The 23,990-nt window shown below is 41.3% G+C and overlaps 3 protein-coding genes across 3 annotated transcripts in view; 2 read left to right on the top strand and 1 right to left on the bottom strand.

The window, feature by feature from the left end:
• Nucleotides 1-8,301, top strand: part of hap1 (huntingtin associated protein 1) — a 35,872-nt gene extending 27,571 nt beyond the window's left edge. Inside the window, exons 7-16 of the mRNA XM_028018775.1 lie at nucleotides 360-468; nucleotides 584-662; nucleotides 751-881; nucleotides 1,052-1,126; nucleotides 1,673-1,884; nucleotides 2,431-2,640; nucleotides 2,724-3,061; nucleotides 4,146-4,334; nucleotides 4,465-4,567; nucleotides 6,990-8,301. Coding sequence (XP_027874576.1) covers nucleotides 360-468; nucleotides 584-662; nucleotides 751-881; nucleotides 1,052-1,126; nucleotides 1,673-1,884; nucleotides 2,431-2,640; nucleotides 2,724-3,061; nucleotides 4,146-4,334; nucleotides 4,465-4,567; nucleotides 6,990-7,389 — 1,846 coding nt within the window. The 3' untranslated portion in view covers nucleotides 7,390-8,301. The remainder of the gene's footprint in view (nucleotides 1-359; nucleotides 469-583; nucleotides 663-750; nucleotides 882-1,051; nucleotides 1,127-1,672; nucleotides 1,885-2,430; nucleotides 2,641-2,723; nucleotides 3,062-4,145; nucleotides 4,335-4,464; nucleotides 4,568-6,989) is intronic.
• Nucleotides 7,739-9,322, bottom strand: LOC114145008 (cholecystokinin). Its single transcript, XM_028018318.1, has 3 exons — nucleotides 9,010-9,322; nucleotides 8,686-8,925; nucleotides 7,739-8,554 (listed from the first exon to the last, which is right to left on the bottom strand). Exons 2-3 carry the CDS (start codon nucleotides 8,921-8,923, stop codon nucleotides 8,475-8,477), a joined length of 318 nt encoding a protein of 105 aa, XP_027874119.1. The 5' UTR covers nucleotides 8,924-8,925; nucleotides 9,010-9,322; the 3' UTR covers nucleotides 7,739-8,474.
• Nucleotides 9,323-12,870: 3,548 nt separating this feature from the next.
• Nucleotides 12,871-18,499, top strand: LOC114145005 (keratin, type I cytoskeletal 20-like). Its single transcript, XM_028018314.1, is given in 10 exon segments — nucleotides 12,871-13,137; nucleotides 13,587-13,712; nucleotides 14,787-14,869; nucleotides 14,991-15,147; nucleotides 15,232-15,250; nucleotides 15,253-15,392; nucleotides 15,485-15,610; nucleotides 17,008-17,237; nucleotides 17,325-17,362; nucleotides 17,469-18,499. Coding segments are annotated over 10 exon segments (1,278 nt in total). The 5' UTR covers nucleotides 12,871-12,885; the 3' UTR covers nucleotides 17,576-18,499.
• The last annotated feature ends 5,491 nt before the right edge of the window (nucleotides 18,500-23,990 follow it).

Below are 23,990 nucleotides of genomic sequence, written 5' to 3'. Positions count from 1 at the left end.
ATCTGGAGTTAATCCAAGTTGATTTTTTTCTCTGAGAAATGCGTATGTGTAATAGCAAGTGATGTTTTATTGATTATCAGAGTTACTACAGCGGGTTTCATAATCTGAGCATGTCGACTTCTAATATCATTTTGCTTTCTGGAGCCCATAGGAGGCAGTAAATGAACTTTTGGCTGTAAGAACTTAAAGCTGGTTCTTTACCATCAAACCAAATCGACACATCTTTATTTTTCACACATCAGCATCTGTTTCTCAGTTAAATGTCTTCTTTCATGCTATGTAAAGCAACACATTAATTTGCCATGGTGTAAAGTGATGTTCTTGAAAGTTAAAATATTTTTTCTTTTTGTTTTCTGCAGAATTAAAAGAAATGAATCCAGCAGTTCTCTCAGCAACTTTGTCCATTATGACTTTCTGAATCAGAAACTGAAGGGTTTGGAGGAAGAGAACCGCAAACTGAGATTGGAGGTATGCACAATGAAATTCCAACTCAATATAAGATAAAAAAAGGAAAATCTAGGTTTTCTGTTTTTCATAGTGACCATTGTGTTGTTTTATTGATATGAGAATGTTGTTTTCTCAGGCCACTGAGCTCTCCACAGAAACGACCAACTATGAGGAGCAGGAGCAGGAGCTGATGATGGTGTGTGTGGAGGAGCTCTGTAAGTTTTTCTCCCTGGTTTACTTGTAAACGATGGAGCAATCATTCTCTCACTCTCCAGTTGTATTTATGAAGCCGGTGTGTTTCAGCGTCTGCAAATAAACAGGTGGTGGACCTGTCGGAAGAGCTGGCCAGAAAAGTGGAGGACACCGTCAGACAGCAGGAGGAGATCAGCTCACTGCTCGCTCAGCTCGTCGACCTGCAGGCCCGCTGCAAAGGGGTGAGGCGCAAAAACACAAACTCACAGTCCACCTCTGTGAAATTATTGTTTCCTGGCAGCTCCAAAGCTTTCCTATTCTTTTATTTTCTTATTTTGGTTCCAAAAAGTGAAGTAAATTAACTTTCTGTTCTGTGATGTTAAACTTTTTAAAACCTGCTTCTGTTCCTTAGCTTGGCCATGAGAACGAAGCGCTGAACCACCAGCTGAGTGCCTCCAGAGAGAAGGAGGCAAAATTTACGTCTGAGGTAATTAATCACAGCAGTCTTTTTCAAAGTGTTTGGCCACCAGGGGGCACTAGAGGAACCTCAGACAGCTGGAGGGAAGATAATACATTTTTTAATTATAGCTTTTAATGTAATCTGTTTTTCAGTCATTATTATAAAATATAGGCTAAAATAATTATTTAATGTTATTTGCCATGCAGTCAAATTTATCACATAAAATCAGAAAGTACAAGGCAGAATTCATGCTAAATGAATGTAATAATTATTGAATAGCAAATAAATGTGAGAGAACATTCAAATAGTTGATGTTTTACATTTTTGTAGCATTGTCTGTCGTTTTGCAAAGGGGGTCCCTGTCCAGAAGCTAATGCTGTTTGGGGGACATGGCATGGAGACGTTTGGGAAACTCGGGACTATAACATCACATTCAGAGTTGTGAATGTGATAAAATGAGATAAAATGCAAATTTTAGCTTTTTATTTCTCACTAGTTTTGTAGTCATTGCAATGTCAGCTTAACAACTCATCTTAGTTATTTAATGTGTGTCTTTATTTTTGTATTTTGCAGCTCAAGGACTTGCAAGACAAGTACTCTGAGTGTGAGGACATGCTGCACGAGGCACAGAAGGACATAAAGAACCTGCGAAACAAGAGTCTGCCCAACAGCACGGTGCAGCGGTACACCGCGCTGGCCTCGGTCCTCCCCATGGACTCTCTGGCTGCAGAGATAGAAGGCACCTTCCGGAAAGGTCTGGACTCTCCTGCTCCGTCAGAGTACAAGTGAGTCTGTCATCAGAAACAACAACCACTCTCACCGCTTGTGATTGTCCAAGAGTACAAAATATGATCGGGGTTAATATTGGTAAAGATGATAGATCCGAATTTGATTATTTTTGATGGATTCATTTGGGTAATCAAATTTTTTACAACATTTTGTTGGGCAAATAAAAGTGCAAAAGTCACAAAATGACACAAATTATTTTGTTAAGTGTGTTTTAATGGCAAGGGATTTGTCATTTGACCTTGAAAGAAGAAAGTTCTGCAAATAAGTGACGTGACTTAGTGACGATTGTAGAGAATAAGGAGGAAGAAGGCAATTTCTGATAGAAAACCAGAAGAAGTTGCATTTAGCAGCAGTGGCGCCTCCAAGTGTGGGATGAAGGGCGGCCCAGAGAATTATGTAAATAAAGTATCTTTTTTTGTGTTGTAATAACGATTGTATTATTTAGTTTTACTCCTAATTTTCCAGGAAATGGTTTGTATAGTTCAGTGATAAGTATTAGTTGGCTGCAGGTTATGCGTGACGATGTTGGTCTCTCCTGGCAGGAACCACCCATATCGCGTGTTTGAAACAGTGAAGGTGGCGAACAAAGCAGGGAGGATGCGGTCCCAGTGTCACTCACCAGGACTACCGGGCTCCAGCCCCGTGTCCAGTTGCACCAGCACCCCTCGGACCAGCTTCTACGGTTCCGACAATGCCAGCTTAATCCTGGAGGACAAGCCCGGCTCCAGCTCCACTCAGAGAGAGGACAGCAAGTGAGCTTCCAGAGTGGCAGGAAGTGGCTGAAACTCACTTTGTTTTACTTCATGTAAGTCATCGTTGTTTTTCTCCCCCACAGTGTTAGTGGGCCAAAACGCCTGGGTCAGCCAGGCACACCCGGAGGTCAGGACCTAGAAACCGCTTTGCGCAACTTGTCGGCTCGCCAGCAGAGCCACGCCTCTGACCGGCCTTTCTTCGACGTGGAGAGAGAACGGAAACTCCGCGCTTTGGCGGCAAACTGCGAGGAGGGCGACGGCTCCAGCGGCTTCCTGACACCAAACGACAGCCTGGCCTCCAGCTCAGCTGCATCGACCGGCACCAATTACTCCAACGGGAGCTCACGGCACTCCTGCGGCTCCTCAGGAGGGTCTAGGTCCTACCTGCCAGACCGCCTGCAGATCGTTAAACCTCTAGAAGGTAAAAAAGGTTAAACTTTCAAGCATGGTTTACAGGTGTTTTCACACCTGATAGTCTGTTAGACTCAGTTTGATTGGCAACTAAAGTTGCAACATTTGGTCCGGTTCGGTGCTGTCAAAAGATCCAAATTTATTGAAAAGCCTGCTGTACCTCCTCGCCTGTGGTGGCGCTGCACCAAGAACTACTCAAGGAAATGACTTGAAAATCTCAGATGAAGACATGAGCTCAATTTCTTTCTTCACAAAATGTAAACAAAAGTGAAGTGGCATCAGATTTTAGGATTTGTAGGATTTCTCTTTTGTTTTTGATCTAAGACCACAAGCCATTTTTCTCGCTACCACTAGAGACGTATGTTTGTTTAGGCTGTATTTACTCAGAATGCTCCGCGCTGTAGTTCGCTTCCCACTTTTAGAGAAGTCTTCAATCCGCTTGGCATCCACATACGCATTCAAACCACACAAGAGTTCACTTTAAACGCGAGGGGAAGTCAATTAACATTTTAATCTTTAGACAAATAAAATAAACTGTTTGGAAGTCTGCCTTTAAAATATTTGGACTGAAAGTTTAAAATTATTCATTTACCTTCTTAACCTCAGTCAGGAACGTATACTGAAAAAAGGAAGCAAAAAACAAACTGAATGCAGACTTATGTGTAATTAGCTCACGGCCCGCATGTTTTAAATACTTACAGACAGTTTTGTCTAAGAATGCAAACTATGCTACGGTGTTGTCATTGAAAAGAAACGTTGCCCAAAACCTGCCACTGTTGCAAACATGGCTGTTAGTTTCCACTAAGTTTGGATTTAATCCTAAGGTCGTCCAAAAAAAGAAAAAATCAAAGAAACGCTACATATTTTGTGTCATCAGAAAAAGTCAACAACTAGCCTGTGCTTCTCAACATGAACTTCAATTGGAGAGGTACTATTGTGGTGCTTTATTACTACAAACCATCCAGAAAGTGACAAATCCAGAAAACAAAACCATAGAAAAATGTTTGAGCCAAGCGAGGATCTGCTCAGTAATCTGTGTTTTTGTTTAAGACGGTTTGGAGACAGTCCTGTCTGTCTGTCTGTCTCTCCATCAGGCTCAGTGACTCTGCACCACTGGCAGCAGCTGGCTAAACCAAACCTGGGGGGCATCCTCCACCCTCGTCCTGGAGTCCTGACCAAGGACTTCAAGGAGCTGGAGGTGGACGTGCAGCACGTCTACAGCCTGAACGACCTGGAGGAGGATGAGCCTGACCTCTCGCAGTTTTCTGCAGCTCATGGTTTGGGTAAGACGTATGATTATTTAAAATATCTTCCAATTTCTCAATCCTCTTCAGCTTATTAAAAGCCTAAAAGATGTGTGGGTTTTCCTCCATGTGAGGTTTAATATTTGTGTCTCCTCCCTTAACCGGTCAGCGTCCTCATCGGGTCCCAACCTCCCTCAGACCTTCCCCACACATCCCAAAACCACCTGCAAAGTCCTCCAACCCTCCCCTCTCGTCCCCTCTTTCTCCAATCGGTAAGAGCCCTGCAGGTTACGCTGCTGATGTCTGTTGATTTTCACACCTCTGACCGAATTCACTCTCATATTCGATAAAGTTGAACAATTTCAAGCCAGCTGATCAAATGTTTCTTTTTTTTTCTCTTTATATCAAATCAAAATTTCCAGATTTCCTGTCTTGTTTCCTGCCGTTTTCCCCCTCCTGACTTTGTCCTCTTTGCCCCTCCCCTGGTAGAAAACGTCTATCGAGGGTCATTCTGAAACTTTAGAAGCAGCCTGCAGGGAAAAGTAAGAGCCCAGCGGATGCCTGCATATTAACTGATTCATATACTAAATGTTTGCTGGCATCCTAACTATTAACCACGGAGGCAGAGTCACATGTTTATGTGGCTAAACTACAGCTTAATGTGAAGTTACAGCTGCAGAAACACTAACAGTTAACTGCATTTGAGGATAAATTGTTCATATATGTTTGTTTGACAGACACCCAAGTCTCAAATGCAAAGAAAAACTGATGAGACGGAGATATAATGAATAATATCTTTTGAAGGGAAATTTAGCTGGGAGACTCCATTATTTATTTTATACACAGTTTCTGTTGTGTGTTGTTTTTATTTCCCTTTTATTCATTGTTTTTTTTTTGTTGTGTTTTATTTTGGAAAATATCTTCCAGTTCCATGGGTTCATTATACAATTAAAGTTTAAAAGTGTTTGAGAGGGCTGAGTTTTTACCATATTATGCCGTTATTAATATATTACCTGTAGATTATCTCAAAACAACAATATTATTGCTTATCAAAATAATTTCTGGGACAATTTATTGTTCAGCAAAATGTGTTATTGTGAAAGGTTTGATAATGTTAAGGACTGAAGATTAAATCTAACCCCATAACTCGAAGTAATTGTTTAAAACCCCTGATCAGATGTTTACTCCATTATGTAATTACAATGAATGTGCACAGATTTAGTGGATAAATCAGTGAGTTATTAATCAGCCCTCTGTAATTCCTGAAGCAGCATCTGAACCCATTTGCAGTTCAGACGCTTTTCTTCATTTCAAGCCACTTCAGATCGATTCTCCTTGCTGTCTTGAAGCTTCATCTCATGTTTGGCATCAGTTCTGCAGTTTCTCCTGTTAAATTTCATCAGACAAACTTGTTTAATTTATACAAGTTAAATCATACATCAGACTTTGATATAAAAACTCCCCCACTAGAGACTTTCTCAACCTGATTGTGCTAATGTACACAAGCTGCGTTTTTTTGTGAGCTCCTTGTTCTCAGGTTTCTCTCTTCAATAAATAACATAATAACAATAGATCACATTTTACCCATTAAAAAAAACAACTTTTAACTGTAGTTCAGTATTTTTCCTCTGCCTCTGTGTTAAACACAGTGTACTAATGTTTTTTATTTACTGCTGATGTTAAAGTCGTCTAAGCTGACTGAAGTCTCGGCTGTCATTTTGCATTAATCGGCTTTTTCTTTCTTTAAGTTTTCATTAAACAAACAGATGCTGCCTTATTATTTTTAACAAACTAACACGCTTCTCCATTTTTTAGAGATGAATCACCAAAATAACCAAAACTTGTTTTGTCACCAGTTTTGCAGAAGTTTGTTTTGTGACTCATGTTTTCCTTTGAAGGAGCCAGGCTTTGATTTTAGCCCTCAAATTTATTTCTTCTTTTTATCTGGACTTTGTTTACATTTTTTAACGCTGTTATTATTATTATGAATAATTTATATGTTTGTTATTGTTATATTGCTATTTTTCATAATATGCAACATATCTTTGATATAATCACATCAATATTCTTACAGATATTTTTAAGATTTGTTTTTATTATCTTAACATTGTTTTTAAGAAAGGCAATGTTTTCTAATATAAAATAGAACATAACAAAATAAAAAATGTTTCTGTTATATGTCATCAACAAGTATTACTTAATAATTTGTTATTAATGTTTTGGATTTGTATACAAATATTTTATATTTTTAATAAATCATTGTTTTTGGCTATTTCAATTTTATATTTTTCATATATATTTTTTTGTTATTTTATTACAAGTTTACTATAGATTTATGTATGAAATGAAATTACTATTTTTTCTATCTTAATTTAATAATATGTCCAGCTGTAATAATATGTAGGACGATCAGTTTTAAATTTGATCTTTCAGCACATTAATACTAGCAACCATGAACAAAACACATTTGGTTGTAATTACTTTAATGTATTTTCTGATTACAAACAGCTAAATTATAGTTAGCTGTACATTAAAATTTAAGAATGTTAAAGGTGTGGCTCCTTGGAAGTAAGATATTGAGAATATGAATAAAACTTTTGCACGCTGCTGTTTGTGAATGGATACATGCACGTACATAAAGCTTATATTTAATGTTGCATTCATGTTTTCTTTTTTTAATGTTTTGGTTTGCAGCCTTCGCTCTTTCAGCCTGCCACCTCATCGGGACGGTGAGGACGTGAGCGCCTCGTCTTCCTCCGTCCTCCAGCACTTTCACCAGAGTAGCCTCGCCTCCACCGCCGGCGCCACCGCATCCCTGGGACTGCTGGAGCTGCTGCAGCAACACGGCATCTCCGCCTCCACCGACCCCTACAGCAACCTGCACTACGCGCCTCCGCCGCCGCCGCCTCCTCCGACCTCCGCCGTGACACAGACGGGAGGACTCAGCTCGTCCTCGGACCAAAGCCCCGGGTCGAGCCTCTTCAGCCTGAACCTGGTGGAGAAGCTCCAGAGCCTCGGGCTGCACCGGGTGGCGGCCTGGGGAATGATGGGCCGGCGTGGGACCGATGGACACAATCATCCCACCAAACTGTGACACGCTCACCCCGACTCCCCCTCTTCACCAGCGTGACTTCACATTAAGCCATGAGATTCCCCCACCGTGCAATTCACAGCCCACCACAGCACCCCGTGTCTTAAAAAACAGAACGCCATCGAATGTGTAGGAGCCACGCTTGAGACGTTAACCGGGTAGAGCGATGAACTCAGCCAGTGTTCATGTCAGGAGCCGATTACCGCTTCTCATCACACACACAAAACAGCAAACAGAATCTTTTTATATTGTGTTGGTGAATGTCATTTTACTGTTGTCTCCATCGCTGGTTTTAAATAATGTAATCACTTGTTGTTTTTTTAGTTTCCAAAGTGTAAATAGTAGTATTCTTGTTTGCTATTTAAGGAAAAAAAAAGACTACATGCAGTATAAACTGACGTTGTGGCACTGAAGAACATTCAGATGCACCAAAGCACTGGTTTTCCTGTAACTTAGAGCTGCTACACTGAGAGAAACTGATACAGGAGCGCTGCGATGACATCCTTCATCCTCCCACATATCTTTTCATCTCCGATTTGTTTTGTGTGTCGATCTGAGCCACGCCCGAGCGAACGGGTTGGACTTCCAGCGTACAAAGGAACAGATCATGTCGATTCTGCTGTATTTCACACCGTCAGGAGTCTGTTAAACCGCTGGGATTTCTGTCTGATCAGGATCATTTTTCTGGGCATTAAGAGTGATTTCTCAATCTTTTAATGTTTGAACATTCAGAGCAATCAAATGTAGCAAAAAATGGCATAGGATACTGTGGCTTTAAAAGGGAAGAAATCATGAACACAACATTGTAATTAGTTTTTGACCTAAATATGCCAAATTCCTGTTTCTCTGCACTGCTTTCCACTGTAGTCTGCCAGCTCTCTGTCGGTGAGTCTTTTACCACTTGAGAATAAAAAACCCCCCCAAAAAACGTACATTTTCATCCATTTCGGCTTTGAATGTCTTTCAGTGAAGATGAAATCAGTCCGGACTGCAGAGATCATTCTGCAAAGATCTTTATTTATACATTTTCAAGCCTCAACTTTTCTGTACATGGTGAAGAAAAACCAGGACAGAGTCGCTGTCCTTCCTCACTCCGCTGCGTCCCTGCGTCCGAAGTCCACCCAGCCCTGGTAGTCGCGGCCCAACATGCAGTCAGAGTTCATCACCTCTGTGAACAAACCATTCCTACGTTGAACCACACACACACAACACCTCAGTGCACAGATCTGATCACTTTCCGCACATTCACCCATCTGATCAGATAATCAGAAGGGAACATTCTCAGCCGCCCCGGCGTACCTGCGATGGCCTGCATGACCTGCTTGGTCATTATCTCCCGCTCGTCTTCAGACAGGTGCGCCCGTCTCTCCGCCCGGGGCGCCGACGCCTCCCTCGCTTTCTCCCTCTTGGCCAGGAGCCGCTGCAGGACGTCCGCCCCCTTCGCCTGTCCGGCCGCGGCGCTCTGAGGCGCGGCCGCAGAGTCAGAGGCGATCAACGCCACCAACAGCGCAAAGACCAAAATAACTTTTCTGGACATTTCTGCACCAAGAAGATATATAAAAAAAAGAGAAAAAATCAGTTAGAAATGCACACGAGATATTGCATACCAAAAATAAAAAGTACCTGTGAGGATGGGATGGGACGTTCACTCCGAAGAAAGATGCTGCCTCGGCTGCAGACCTGAGAGTCGGTCAGCTCTTTTATACCACCTAAAATCAAAGACTGATAAGAACCTTCATCGGGGGCATTTGATGGATTGGGAGACAGATGCTCGGGAAGGAAGTGCGTAAAGGAAACAACGCGCCTTAAAACCCGTAATTATGCTTTTCGCACTGCAATAACAATAAAACAAGTCGATGAGTTTAAAGAAGAAATTCAATAAAGTTTTAGAGCTGCTTGTAGCCAATACAAGTATAATGGTTCAGCCTCAAGGGAGCTGCAGAAGCCCTGCAGATCATAAACACAGAAATGTCAACCAAAGCAATAAAAAAAAAAAGCTAAAAAAACCCCGAAAAGCTTTCAATGTTTGAAATTTAAATTTGTATAGAGGAAGACCCTGATAAAAAACACATTTATTAGTTTGTTTTTTATAATTGCAGTATAAATGCAATATTTCTTTACTGAAATGTTGCATTTCTCTTTATTGGCTAAGCTTAAAATAAAGTGATTTTTGACTTCTACCAGTTGTTTCCTCTGACCAGAGGTAATGCATTAGGGTGATGGCAATGAGCCCCTTCGCCGTCTTAAGATCTGCAGCTCAGCACCAAAGACAAACCATCAAATTTCCACCTGAATCGTGCAAAAAGCTGCTCAGGAGCTATAACAAGGGTTTGACTACTGTGACAAAAACAAATATATATTTTAAGATGATCATTAACAGGGGCATGAATTATTTTCAAGTTCTGTTAAAATGTTGATCATTTGAGTTGAGTGGATTTAAAAAAAAAGTTCCTTTTTTTACTAATGTTATTGTCCTTTTTCTCGTTTCTGTAAATCTGGTTCCACTATGAATCTTTTTGGGCTTCACAGTCCTTTTGCAGTTTGGTTTGTTTTCACCCGAGATTTTGTGGTCGTATTAAAAAAGCTCCTGTCGATGGACGTTTCTTACCAACCATGTTCTTTGGAATAGTTTCTCTAAATTGGCAATTTAAAGTGATTCCTATAGCCGACTCTCACTCTACAGGAAGGTAGTTATGTGACTCTAATATTTACCCTCAGGAGGAAAGTGATTTTGGTTTCATCAGGGCTTCTGGTTCATGTGGATCAACTGGTCCAAACGGGGATCGGAAATGGAGATATTGCGATGCAAGACATATGGAAGATATTATTTGTGGGATTTTGAGCTTTGTCTATGAGTATTTATCCAACTAATTGATCAAAATGGTAATGACTACAAATTAGCGATGGGTCAAATTGACCCGGAGACGTCCCACTTTGCGATTTTGAACTTCTGTGACATTGAGGCGAAAACTTGTTTCCGTTTGTGTGGAAAATGACCAGCAGGCCTCCGCTGCTCCCTCTAAATACTCACAGTGGAAGTTTAAAAACTCGGATGTGTTTTTCCTTTCTCTCTGTGGGGAAAGTTTTTTCGTTATCTTTACCCCGGGTCCAGCAGGATGGCGACGAGCCTCAGCAGGAAGTGAGCTGCTGCTGGACTTCCTGGGTGACGAATTGCTATCCTGTTAGTGACGCCACCTCAGAGATTAGAAGGCGTTAATGGTGTTTACACTCAGTATAGATTTTCTTTCACGAGTGGCTCGTTTCCGCCGTGGGTCAGTGTGATTTAGATCCTCGTAAAGCAGCAGGAACTCAGGACCTTCAGACGTGAACGGTCTCCAGCCTGTCACCTGTCTGACGGTGAAGTTGCACAACTGCTCCGTGCGTTTGGCCCCCCTCTGCAAGTCAGATTCCTTTAGTTCATTTACCTGCAGAAGCTACACCAAGACCAAACAAAACTTTCCATTTTTAAATTCTGCGTTGCTGAAATAATCATTGCATCTATTCGTGCAGCATCACACGCATCAAGGCCCACAGTCAGTCAGCTTTCTCGCAGGACCAGATTCCCAGATCAGACTCGTACATTCAGAAAATGCACACACGCCCTCTTTATCAGTGAAGACGGCAGGAAGTTTTCTCTGTTGCTTTTAGATTGTTTTCACGGATAAAATATCCAGATGGTCGTCTCAGAAATGTGTCAGCCAGGCGTATGTCTGGCCAAAAGCGGATCTGTGACCTCGACCGTACGGATGAGCAGGTGCTGCCTCGCTCTCACGTCCACCTGCTCACTTTTCAGTTCTCACCAGGAACAAAACCAAAAAAGAAACTTAAGAAGACAAGATGTCTGACTGGCCTTGTTTTGGTGCGAGCTGGACTTACTGCAGAGATGAATGAAACATTACATTTTTTTGTCTTGGTTGCTAAGAGGATTACATGAAAAAACAATGAAAAAGGTGTCAAACAAATAACTACTCTTGTTGTTTTGTTTTTCCCCCCCCCCAATTAATTTAATTATATTCACCAATAAATTAATAATTTTATTTCTATTTTAGCTACAATCCTACTAATACTAACCGGTTCTGGACCCTGTGACGATGCTTTTTGCACACTTGCTGAATGTCAGCCTAGCAGCCCTTCAGTTTGCGGCTGGATTTTTCCCTAAAGGAGAGCTGTCCAAACATTCAGCCTTTCACTAACAGGTTATTTGAGAACTCTCTAATGAGATCTCAGGTGAAAGACAGCACAAGTTTGAGTTAATAGCACTTTGTCATATGGCAACTATAGATTATATGATGGACCAACACAAGGTTGTTTATAACTACGAGTCAAAATCTGATTAGTGTGGTGCGCATTTGTATTCAGTAATTTGTAGAACCATCTATTGCTGCAATTAAAGACGCAGCTCTTTTGGAGTGAATAGCTCTACATCAGATTTGCACGCTTAGAGACAGAAATGTTTATCTGGCATTAGCATTAGCCAATCATGCCTCATGATTTCATTTTAATGTCTGTTAAATATGCAACTCTTCCCTGGCTGTTGACAGACTGAGTATGAGATGCTTTATATTTAGAAGTCTTCACTTTTTTGTTTTTATTTATTTATTTGGGGGTTTTTTTCACAGCCGTTAATGTGAAAAATGCCTGTTTTTTAGAAAGCTAATAGCAAATTGCTGGTGTAACTGTGAAGCCATTTGGTCAACCTTTGTGAACATTGAACATGTTCAAAGATCAGGATTTTGTTTTATATCCGGACTTAAAACTTTTCTCCAGTTTTCTCCCTGACCGGCTTGCTGTGTTTCTGGATCTTCATGATGCTCTTCGTTCTCTAATGTTCACTGACAAACATCTGAGTCGTCCACACAACACTTGAATTTATACTGAGGTGAAGTCACACACATGAGGAGTCTACTGAGGTGAGCTGTTTGCACTGGATTTTATTGAATAATCATGTCAAAGTGAAGGGGTCTCAGTGCAATTAGTCCTTCCACTTTCACAGTCTTTCACCTAAAATTGATTTTCACATAAAATTGCATTGAAATGCACAGGGGTTTGTTCCTATATTCAGAAGTAAGTCGTATTGATATGCAGAGAAAAATGATCCACAATGATAGTACTGGGTGTTTTGCTTAAAACGCCCTGGGTATCAGCTTTCTTCATCTGATATGATCTCCTACTACATTTCAGGAATTACAGGATTTAAACCACCCAGAGCCCTGCATGTTTGCCCCATGCACCAGCAAACAGCCGGATATCAGTGTAATTGTCAGTTTTGAGTTGCAGAACAAGATGATTGAACCTTTTTGACACAAATGCGCCCCCCCACCCCTCACGCCCATTTACTTGTAAATCTCTATTATGCTATGTGCATACCTCAGGTTGTCATGCTGTGGGCCCTGACGCTGTCTCGTCTCTATAAAGGGCCCAGCTGTCCACAGCAGAGTCAGTCCAGTCCTTCCTGCAGGCCTGCACCTCCTCCACCGCCTCCTCCAGCTCAGCAGCATAATGTCTATGCCTGTCAACCAGCAGGGCTTCAGCTCCAGCTCCCTGGGAGGCTGGATGCTGGAGTCCTCCTGCATCGGCCCCCAGAGATACTCACACAGCGTGTATGGAGGAGCCGGCTGCTTCGGGACGCGCATCTCCCAGGGGTCGCACCTCAACTCCTCGTGCTCTGCAGGCGGCAACTGGCCTGTGTTTAACGGAGGCAAGCTCACCATGCAGAACCTCAACGACCGTCTGGCCCGCTACCTGGAGAAGGTGAGACCCATTCGCTCCGAAGCGTGGGATGCAACATTTCTCAAGATTTAACAGCGTAGCCGAAGCTCATTCATACATTTGAGATGGTTGTTTAAACAGCATAAGTCGACTTTCAAAGGGAAAAAAAAAAACAAAATCTCAATCATTAAAGAAAAGCTTGAAATTCATCATTTTATGTTGACATTTCAGAAGAAAATTGCTGTTTTTTTGTAAGATTTGAAAGTTGCTCTGTTGCCTAATCTTTCCTCACAACAGAAATCAGAGTAGATCTTCACTAAGGAACAGACCAAATTGTGTTAATTATTGTCATTGATTGAACAGTCTAATTAAATGATGGCACTCTGTATTTCGTGATAAACTGACTGACCCGGTTTGTGTGTGTGTGTGTGTGTGTGTGTGTGTGTGTGTGTGTGTGTGTGTGTGTGTGTGCGTGTGGGTGTGTGTTATAGGTGCGCTCTCTGGAGAACAAGAACAGGGAGCTGCAGATTAACATTGACGAGTTTCGTGTGAAGACCTCATACATCACTAAGGACTATGCAAACTACTTTTCCATCATCCGTGACCTGAAAGCAGAGGTGCCGCTCACACTTCGCTTTGCTGCACACAAGAATGAAGAAGAGAAAGCATCATGGTTTTAAATGTAGAAGACACACAGCACATAATGTTAGTTTGTGTAAAGTATTAAAAATAAATAGGAAAACAGCCCAGCATGTCATATAAACACCACATTTAGTTTAGTAACCAGATTAAAAATATAACTTTGTTTACAACAATCTGTAGTAGAAAGGCTCAAGTCTGGTAATGCTGAAGTTTTCATGTTTATCTTCATCTAAAACTTTGCTAATGGCTAAACAAGCCCTGAAAACGCACCTTTTATGTTTTCTCAAATAAAAAATTAATCAGACCAAAATTTGATAAGTCTCTGTATAATAAAAATACACACACATGATCAAATTGAGTTCAGATTTCTTGAAGAAAAAAAATAAAAATCAGTGAAATAGCCACTTAGTTTCCACACTAGGACACTATAAATCAGAAGCTGACTTCAGGGTTGTTTTCCATTAACACCCTCAGCAGAAACTGCCACAAATATCATATTTTTGTCTGTGTTTTCCTATTGGGAAGCTAAAGATACAGGTTTAAAACTGATGTTGACTTCGCTGCTTCACTATAAACATAGAGGCTTAAAGCTCTCATCTTCTGGACAGCCAGCCAACTTCCCTTCGACAAGAATTACTGTGAAGTTGTGATATTGTAATGCCTTAAAATCCAGTAAGGAGCATTTCAGGAGCCAAATCGCCAACCGTTTTCTGCACAGAATTTTCACCGTTTTTGTAATAAATTACAGCTGAGAGCATCTTTCCACTGATATTATCCCCTGTTTGTGTTACATATAACACCAGGCAATTTACCATTTGTTTCCAGCCCAGATCCAGAGTTCCAGTTTTAGTGCAAAGATGACAGATTTCATGTTTTAGCTTCAGCTTTGTTTAATAAGAGGCTGAATTGTCTATGAGGCTGATTTGAATCCAAACCAGTACATTTCCTTCATGTCAGAAACTTTGCCAGTTGATCGTGCTGCGTGAAGAGAATCGGCCCAATCATGGGTTGATCCCGGGACATAAAGGTCTTGTTTTCCTTCCTTTCAGATTACAAGAAGCTGTTCAGAGAACCAGAACGTGCTACTGCAGATTGACAGCTCCAAACTGGCAGCAGAAGATTTCAAATTGAAGTATGTTGGAGCTTAAAAAAATTTTTTTTTAAAAATGTGTTCAATAAATCAATTAAAGTCCAGATGAGTGAGATTCTGGGATGCCAGAAGGCCTGACAGGAGGATTTAATGTGGCGCGTAGGGATGAGATGGAGATGAACATGCGGAAGATGGTGGAGGCCGACGTGTTTCGCCTGCGGGGGATCCGGGACGGGATGACCCTCACCATGAGCTCCATGGAGTTGACCGTGGAGGAGCTGAAGGAGGAGCTGATCCGCATGAAAAGCGAACACAAAAAGGTGAGATCCACAGGCCGTCAAACCAAAGAGCGTCTGGAAAGGAGGACGTGGAGAATCAATAAAGCATTCGTTCTCCTGCTGCAGGAGATGGAGGAGCTGCGACGCCGGGCGCCGGGAAAGTGAAGGTGGATGTGGACAACGCCGGCTCCTGCGACTTGGAGAGGGTCCTGGCGGAGATGAGGGAGCGGTACGAAATCGTGATAAAGAACAACAAGCAGGAGATCGAGAAGTGGTACCAGGAGAAGGTGAGTCGCTGGGGGAATACCAGATAGCTTCAGATGCATGAAAACAAAACGAAACACTGTTTATTTTGTTCTTATTCGCTTGTTTAAAAAAGATAAAAGCTCTTCAAGAACAAATCCGCATCTACACGACGGAGGTGGAGACGCACCGCTCTCAGACCTCAGTCCTGAAGAGGAGCTACCAGTCTCTGGAGATCACCCGCCAGGCTCTGTACACCGAGGTGAGCCGCAGATGATTAGAGAAACACGCCCCGCTCTAAAAGATAAAACTTTTGTGTTGTTTTGTTTTTTACATCTGAAATCGACAGAAACGCACCCCGATGGAAAATGTGACAAGTTAAACTCGTGGGGGTAATTTCTCTCGATTAAAAAAAATATGGGAGGATATTAAAGTTCAACAAGATTTCTGCTCAGGATGAAACTTTCTGTTTAAAACATGTCATCTTGGTCAGGAAACACGAACATCTGTGTATTTTTCTTACCCTAAAAACTGTAAAATTACAAACACACACCCCCCCCCACACACACACACACCTCCAGTAAACATAATTCTGGCTAGTATTGTTTTGGTATAGCTCTGTCTAAAAGCTTCACTTTGACACCTCCAAACGTTCATTTAGTCATTTTGACCAAACAGGTCAATCTTAGTCTTCCTGACTAAAACACTTTTCGACTACATGAGGTTAAGATCGACTTTAAAGGGGTCTGATTTGGAGCGCGGGCTTCTTTCTTGCTCAGCACTCGCTTATTTCAGGGAATGTGAAACTTGCTTCACTGGTAGACTTCAGCCTAGTGGTTCCCATGTTGATCCCAAACAATTTCATTTCACCCGAGAGTGAAGGTTTGGTAACCAGAAGAGAACTGCGTGCCCCAACAGGATAACGATCCCAAAACCATCAAAACCGGTTTGAAATAAACAAAACAAACCATCATTAAGCTTCTGGAGTAATCCTCCTAAAGCCCCATCAACTGTTGCGATGTAAAGACGATGCTGAAAAGCAAAATCCGTGCCAAAAACATCAAACAGTTTAAAGGAGGTCTATTTCTGCTGCTATTTATGCCAAGAGAATAAACTTTGGGTTTTTGAGCTTGTTTGTGTCATTTTGACTGTGTGTGGATCAATTTAAGTTCAAACTTGTGCTCCTTATTCTTGTTTTTAGCAGTCATGCTGTGAAATTATTCCACACTGGAAGAAATACAGTTTTTTAAAAAAAGCCTCAAATCTACACAACAGTTTTGCTCATGATGGGTCGATGTAAACTTCAGTTTTGGTCAAAGATCTAAACCAAATTGTGACGGCAAGATTAATCAGCAAACTATCAAACAGCAGTCCTGAATGAAAACACTTCTTGTGTGAGATATCCCCAGGAGGAAAAAACATGTTTCTGTCATAAAAATACCAAGATTTTTATGAGGGCTGACATGTTGACTAGAACTACACATGTAGTTGGGAAGAATGAGCTTGTGGCCAATACTCCATCAGATGTATCGCTAGTATTTCAGCAACAATAATCAGCCAAAAAGAAAATAAAAGTCTGTTGAAATCTGCAACACATCACAAGTCTCCAGCCTGCAGCGAAGCCCTTTCTCACATCTACTCCTCCTGCCTGTCCTGCAGATTCAGTGCTGGCAGAAGAACATCTGTGTGTGGAACAACCAGACTTCTGCTCAGCTCAGCTGCCATCAGTCGGTCGTCGCCGCTCTGGAGGTGGAGCTGCAGAAGATGAAGACGCGTGTGACCGAGCACCGGATCAAGCACGACACAGTGCTGGAGATAAAGGCCAGGCTGGAGAGCGAGATCGCCGAGTACAGGAAGCTGCTGGAGGGAGGGGGATATGAACAGAAGAAGTGAGACATTTTTACCCAAACTTGATCAGAGAACCTGTTCACGGGAGTATTTATACTTTACCATTACTTATTTAACTTATTTCACAGGGCTCTGATCATCAAGCAAGTGACAGAGGAAGTTGAAGGTAAGAATCTCAACCCTTCACCCTTTTAATCCTGATGCGTCTGTATCAAAATCCCTGACATTTTCTCATCTTCTTGCGTCTTATTGACTTTTTATTCCCTTTGCAGAGCAAAAACCCCACATTGAGAAGAGAGTGAAAACCATCGTGGAGGAAATTGTTAATGGACAAGTTGTGTCCTCCTGTGTTGACACTCAAGTGCACACTGTTCAGTAGTCTGCCTGCCTCCTCCAAAACCTGCCGAGTTAGTGATTAACCTGTGTTTTTTAGCTGACCACATGTTCTTTTTGGTGTTTTGAATTTGTCTTGACATATGCAGCAAACTTGATTTATGTGCTGGTCTTTATGCGGGCTCTACTTTTGGAAAAATAGTAAATAAACGACTTCAAAAATCCAGTTGTAAACTAACAGATTGTGAATCTGGGATCATATAAATGTCCGTCATTTTGATCATAGTTGGAACTCATGCCTCTCTGTAAGTTAGTCGTAGTCACTAAAGATAAAATATATAATAATACTGCAAAGGTTTTATAAACCCAAAGTAGATATCTTCAGAGAACATAAATTTCACTTTGATGTAATGTAAGTTGTGACCACCAGGTGTCTCTGTTGTCTCTGAGAACACTGTCTGGCACAGCTTCGTGTTGCATAACCTGAATTTGCTAAAATGGAAACAGATTATTTTTGCTGCAAAAGAGACTTTTCCAAATATGATTAGCTTGGTTTACTGGCAGTAAGTTAATTATCTGCTGGATGTATAAAACTGAAGCTTTATTACACATCCAAAAGTCCCGGAGGAAACGAAGCTAATGCTGGAAATGATTTGACAGAAGCACGCAGGGAGGGATTTTTTTTTTTTTTTGCTTTATTAAATAGATCGTACAAAGAGATTTATAATGCTCTAAGAGCTAAAATTATGGGTTGCTGGTCATTCTGGAGGCATCAAAGATTTCTTGTCAAAGCGGAGTTGAATGAAGCAGAGCGCTGGGATTAATGCAGTGGTTTCAGGTCCGCCTCCCCTTCGCTGCGTTTGTGCGGTTGCTTTCTGTCAACATGCTGGAATCAGCGCTGTCATCTATAATCCTCTGTCAAAATGTCAAGTTTGCGTAACAATAAAGGTGAAACTCATTCCCATCGACAGTTCAGTTGTGAAACAACCTGTGCTGAAGCAGAGGAACTCATCTTTATTTTGCGTGCAAAAGAAGGATGTTTTTAAAGTGTTAGGTTGACTACGGCGATCACTGGCGCAGGTAGGGGTGGGCTGGTGGTGCTGCAGCCCCATAGGGCAGCTAAAGTAATGAGCACTTTACACAAAACATGACATTATTCACGAAAACAGACGCCATCAAATCAATCAAGTTGCAGGAAAAAGGCAGAACCCCACAATTTAACTTGTTTAAATAGACCACAGCCCAGAGTTAGTAGCACAGGAAGTTTGAACAGCATTTAGCTCACTTCAGCTTTATTTGTTAAGGGCAAATCCAGAATAAACACCATTTCAAGTATGCAATCAAATACACCCTTCATGATAAGGTGTTCTCGGTTTCTAAAGTGATTCAACTTCACTTGTGCAAGAACACACACTAGATATTTCACCATGCCCTGAAAACTGGGAAAAAGTAAATAAATACTAAGTAGACTAGAAACCCTAAAAGTATTTGAACGGGGTTTACTTCCTTTGCTATTTTTACCACATGCGTATAATTAAGTGAAATCCAGATTTATTCAATTAAATTCAAGTGCAGGCAGATTTAAATTCCGTATAACCGCATGCGGTCCCATTTAATCCAGTTACTAATTATAAAAGTGCAGGTCAGTGAAAAACATTATCTAAAGCAAACCTGCATGCTACATTAAATCTTCTCTAGAGTTCGCAGCTCAACAATCTGCCTCTCAAGCTTCTTTTACGTACACAAGTAGCAAAAAGCAACTTAAATTTGCTGAAACTCATTGGAATCCATCTACCTCCTCCAGACAGCCTCTGCACCGCTGCTTTGGTCTCCATTTTAGCTGCTTGCTGCAAACTGCACAAAACTGACTAGCAACCTCAGGTGCAAAAAAAAAAAAAAACTCCCTCAAACACAAAACTCTGGTTGGAGCATCTCTAATTTCAGTGTTTCCTCCTGATGTGAAAAATGTAAAAACAAATGGCTGCCTGAAGAAATGTTTTTTATTCTTTTGCTATAGAGGATTTACAATCAAGCTAACCAGAACGCTGCGTTTCACATTTGTGTTCAGGTCCTCGGGAGATAAAATCTCTCCATCAGTTTACTCGCAGCTACCTCTACCATTACCACGACACCACACAAGCACAAGCTTTATGGCTTTTTTAAAATTTATTGAAAATAATCAACTTTAATTTGCATCAATGGGAGCTGTAAATTTCCAGACTTGTGAAATCTCTGCAGCCTTTGCATGGAAACCTGTGTGAGGTGTGGTCACTGCAGGGCATCAGAACAAACCCGTACAGGAAGCAGAGCGTGCAACAGAACACAAAGACACCAGATTACTGCCAATAAATAAGTAAAAAGTGCCTGACTGGGCTGTGAGTCATCTTGGCACTAACACTCACCTTCACAATGAGTAGAGAGATACTGTGTAGTATTGGCCCACACAGAAGGGATCCACACCCAGGTAAAGGCCGATGGGCATATCTATCATTCTTCTGCACATTACAGACGTACTGTTTTTCATTTTATGACAAGCAGGGTTGGCTAGGGGGGAGGCTTTCTATATGCCAGGATAGGACTTTCTACTCAGACTCGAATCTGCTTTTTGCATCCTGAGAAGTCACTGGAGCGTGCAGCGCAGGCAAATGTGTGACAAGGAATTACGCTTGATCTTCTTGCCTCAACCGCAAACTGATCTCCAACTTATGCGCAATAATAACCCACTTAAGAAATCATAAATCAGGTTGAATCTGTGGTGAGGCTTGGATTGTTCCAGCAAGCGAAACGCTGATTACTTCATTCAGCAAAACGGAGCAAGCAAATACAAAGCTTCCAAACAAAAACCACAACCACACCTTGGCTTATCCCCACACATACCGACACCATCAATCATTCAGCGACAAATGAAACAATGGCTTCACTGTGGCTGTAGGGAAGGTGAGAGTAGTGCAGGAATGAACAGCTTTAAAATGAGTTGTACATTTAAGATAAAACAAAGAACAAGACAAACAGAGAGCAGGTGAATACGGTGTTATTAACTCTTACTTACATTCGTATTTTACTCTGTTTGCTGGTTTGTAGTTCTATAAATCTCAGGGATTAACCAGACCTTAAAGAGTTCATGTTGCACGGTGGGAAAGGTTTGTACTGCTTGAACTTTGAAGGTTGTTTTGTTCTTGTATAAGAAATAATGTGCATTGTTGATTTTGACTTATCTTATTTGCATGAATCAATCATAGGCAAGGGTGGGGCCTCAGAGGTTAACGGAATAAAGCAAATTCAACAAAAGCAGCATACATTCTGGTTTCTTGAGTTGGTTTGAATGTTTTCGTTGTTTGTCTTTGGCAGAGGTTGCAGCAAAAGGTGGTTCTACAAAGTTTTTGTTATGCTTTTATATTTAAAATTTTTGTGAAAACATTGCGGCTTGTGGTTGTAATTTGAGAAAATATGACATAGCTGAGCGGGTAGGAATGCAACACAATGCAGTGGATACTAACAAGGAATGTAAATCATCATTTGTCCCTGTTATAAATAGCCTTGCCAACAATTCAGGTTTGGTCATCCATTGTCCATACAGGCTCCTGCTTGCAGGGGGAGTGGGTTTCTATCTTGAGCTGTCATTGGGTGCAAAGTGAAACACATCCAGGTTGGTCGTAACTCTGTTGATCTCAGACCGATGAAACCACAGAAACTAATTTCTGTGCACTGCGTCCTGCATGTTCTGTTCGGTGCTTTGTCTTCCCTTCTGGCTGCTGATGCTCATGTTTAATTACGGGACAGAGAGATCCTCTCACGTTACCTTGTTATGATTACTTACCCAGGGCAACAAAGCAACCACAAGCTGCAAACATTTCCGGATTGTCGTTTTGCCCTGCAGCAGCGATGTGAGCTGTTCACTTTGGGTAGTTTCTGCAGGTCACATCATGCCAAAATGCCAGCGCTTTCTCAAACAGAGCTGTCCTGTAGCAACACATTTACAATTTCTCTCCCTGATCTGCCAACAAGACAAGTTGTGAAGTAACTCACAATGTCACCAGCAAAATATGGAGACCAAATGCAAACTTATTGTTCTTAAACATAAGCTTTTTGTCTCAGAATGTGAGAGATCGTGGAAGCTAAACGCAGTTGATCTTTGAGAAACCCATCATTTTTCCAATTGTGACAGCTCACCAATTATCCTTTTTATGATAAAACAAAGCAGCCAGAGTTTGTGAAACGTTTTGAGCTGAGTGCCAAAGTGTGAGTCTCACATTGGACACTTTTGAAACAGGACAATTCACCTGCATGCCTCAGATTTGAATCTGTTTGACTGAGAGTATTAGTGAAATCTGGCAGGTGTTTAGTTTACAGTGAGCTTGAAATGGTAGATAAGAATTTGATACATACAATAAATTACAGCTGCTGATGTTTTGATTATGGCTTTTGAAGAAAACAATGATATGGCTGATAAGTATCGCTACAATGATGTTTTGGAATAATTTGAAGGAAAAAAAGGACATCAATGAGGTTTTTTATTTATTTTTATTGCTAAGCATTTTTTGTTTGGACAGTCACTCTGATTAGACAAATATACTAAACCAGCTCAGATTAGGTCTGAGCTACTAAACCCCCTGATGGCAAAGTCTCACCTGGATAATATGTTTTGATTAACAATAAATAAAAAAATAAGATAAATAGCTTTAATTAAAATTATATTTGTCTTTTTATGTATATATGTTCATATCAATTTTGATTTTCAAGTTGTGCGTCTGGTAGCCCCTCCAGCTGGGGGGGCAATTGCCTATTCCAGGGGGGTAACAGTAAACAGGCTTCTAATGTAACATAAATACAAATACAAGCACTTATGTAATCTTTCAAATGAAATAACCATGTTGTATGTATGTACAATAAACCGTGTTTATTAATACACAATAAACAACAACGATGCAAACAGTGACACATAGAAAATGCAGAGTAGTGACGTTCAGATTCACATGAACATTTGCTCATACTTTGCAGAAAGAATCTAATGTCTGCGATCTCTGAAGTCTGTTTCTTTAAATGCAAAATCGATCTACTCCAATAAGAGTAGCAATAGTTCATATTAGTCAAGTAAAAGGAAAAAGTGCAGTGAAACTCCCACAAGTACTTTTGCTACCAAAAAGTTACTGAAGTAAATGTGGCCAGTACGAGAAACCTCTGAACTTCATGACAAAATTAGTAGCTTCTTGTTATAAGATACAGGCGTAGATTAATTCAACACATTATTAGAGTCCACCAGCGTCACTCAGAGTATTTGGCTTGTTTGGAAAAGTTCTTTGCCTTTTGCCGTCTTGCTGCCATGAGGCGAGCCGCTCTGCACAGCAGCAGCTCTCTGTCGCTGCACACATAGGCGTAAAACCCGGCGTGAGCATTTTAACGCTCATGATTTGCATTAAGGCGGCTCAGAAAACCCCGTTATGACACGTCAACGGATTAGATGGGGGGTAGGGGGGTGTTATTTCAGTGATGCCCCACCTCAACAGTGTCCCCCCTTCACTCCTCTTTAAAAACTTATTGGATAGGCCTATGCCCCTGCTCAGCAGTCTGAAGGAGGCATTTAATATAGATGTAAATGTTAATAAGCCTTGATAACCTTTAAATATTTTGAATCTGACAAACTAAATTAAGATTCACTGAAGGGTTAACAGAGAGGGCAACACAAATTAGCGCACATTAATATATATATAGTTATTAATCTAAGCTTTCTCGAGGAGTTTCTGTTTCTTATGTTCTCTCTTTTGTTCCGCCCTGAATAATCTCCGTAGCTTGAAGTCCATCAGCCTGTTCAGCGTCGCACAGAGCATTGACTGTATTAATGTGATCAGGACCGGTTTGCTTCCCCCCTCATCGGACCTGAACCTGCTGCACTGAGCTGAGATGTGTTCAATACGATGAGCGCAGCAGCGGCTCGTTCTGCTTCCCTTCCACCTCTGTGCCACACCAAAGTGCGCTGTGATGTGAAGTCGTGCAGCCGATGGAAATACGGAGACATGTTGAGGAAAGCTGTCACCATGGAAACAAATTTAAATCCTAAGCGATTCAGCTCCCGTCTGTCCCCTAATGCCTCTGCTGCAAGATCGACACAACTACTGAAGATTTGGTCACAAAGTTGTGGGATACGTGTGACATCAGCACGTTTACAGGTTGTTTTTTTAATTTGTATTTTTTTTATTGCAAATGTGATAAAAAACACAATCAGAGGACTGTATCAAGAGATATTCATCTCTAGTCTGTACGTGTTAAGAGGGGCAGAGGGACAGATTGTCATCACAGGAATCATGCGTGCAATGCACACACTCATGCCTAAGAACAATTCAGAGAGACTAATTAATGTGTGTTTTTGGACTGTGTGAGAAAGCTGGCGTACCGAACAGAGCCTCCGTGAATGTATGGGGAGCACATGCAAACTTGATGCTTTTAAATCGATCACGTCATTTCTG

This window comes from Xiphophorus couchianus, chromosome 5 (assembly GCF_001444195.1).
Source record: "Xiphophorus couchianus chromosome 5, X_couchianus-1.0, whole genome shotgun sequence".
NCBI lineage: Eukaryota > Metazoa > Chordata > Actinopteri > Cyprinodontiformes > Poeciliidae > Xiphophorus > Xiphophorus couchianus.
This window is presented reverse-complemented; position numbering and strand designations above follow the sequence as displayed.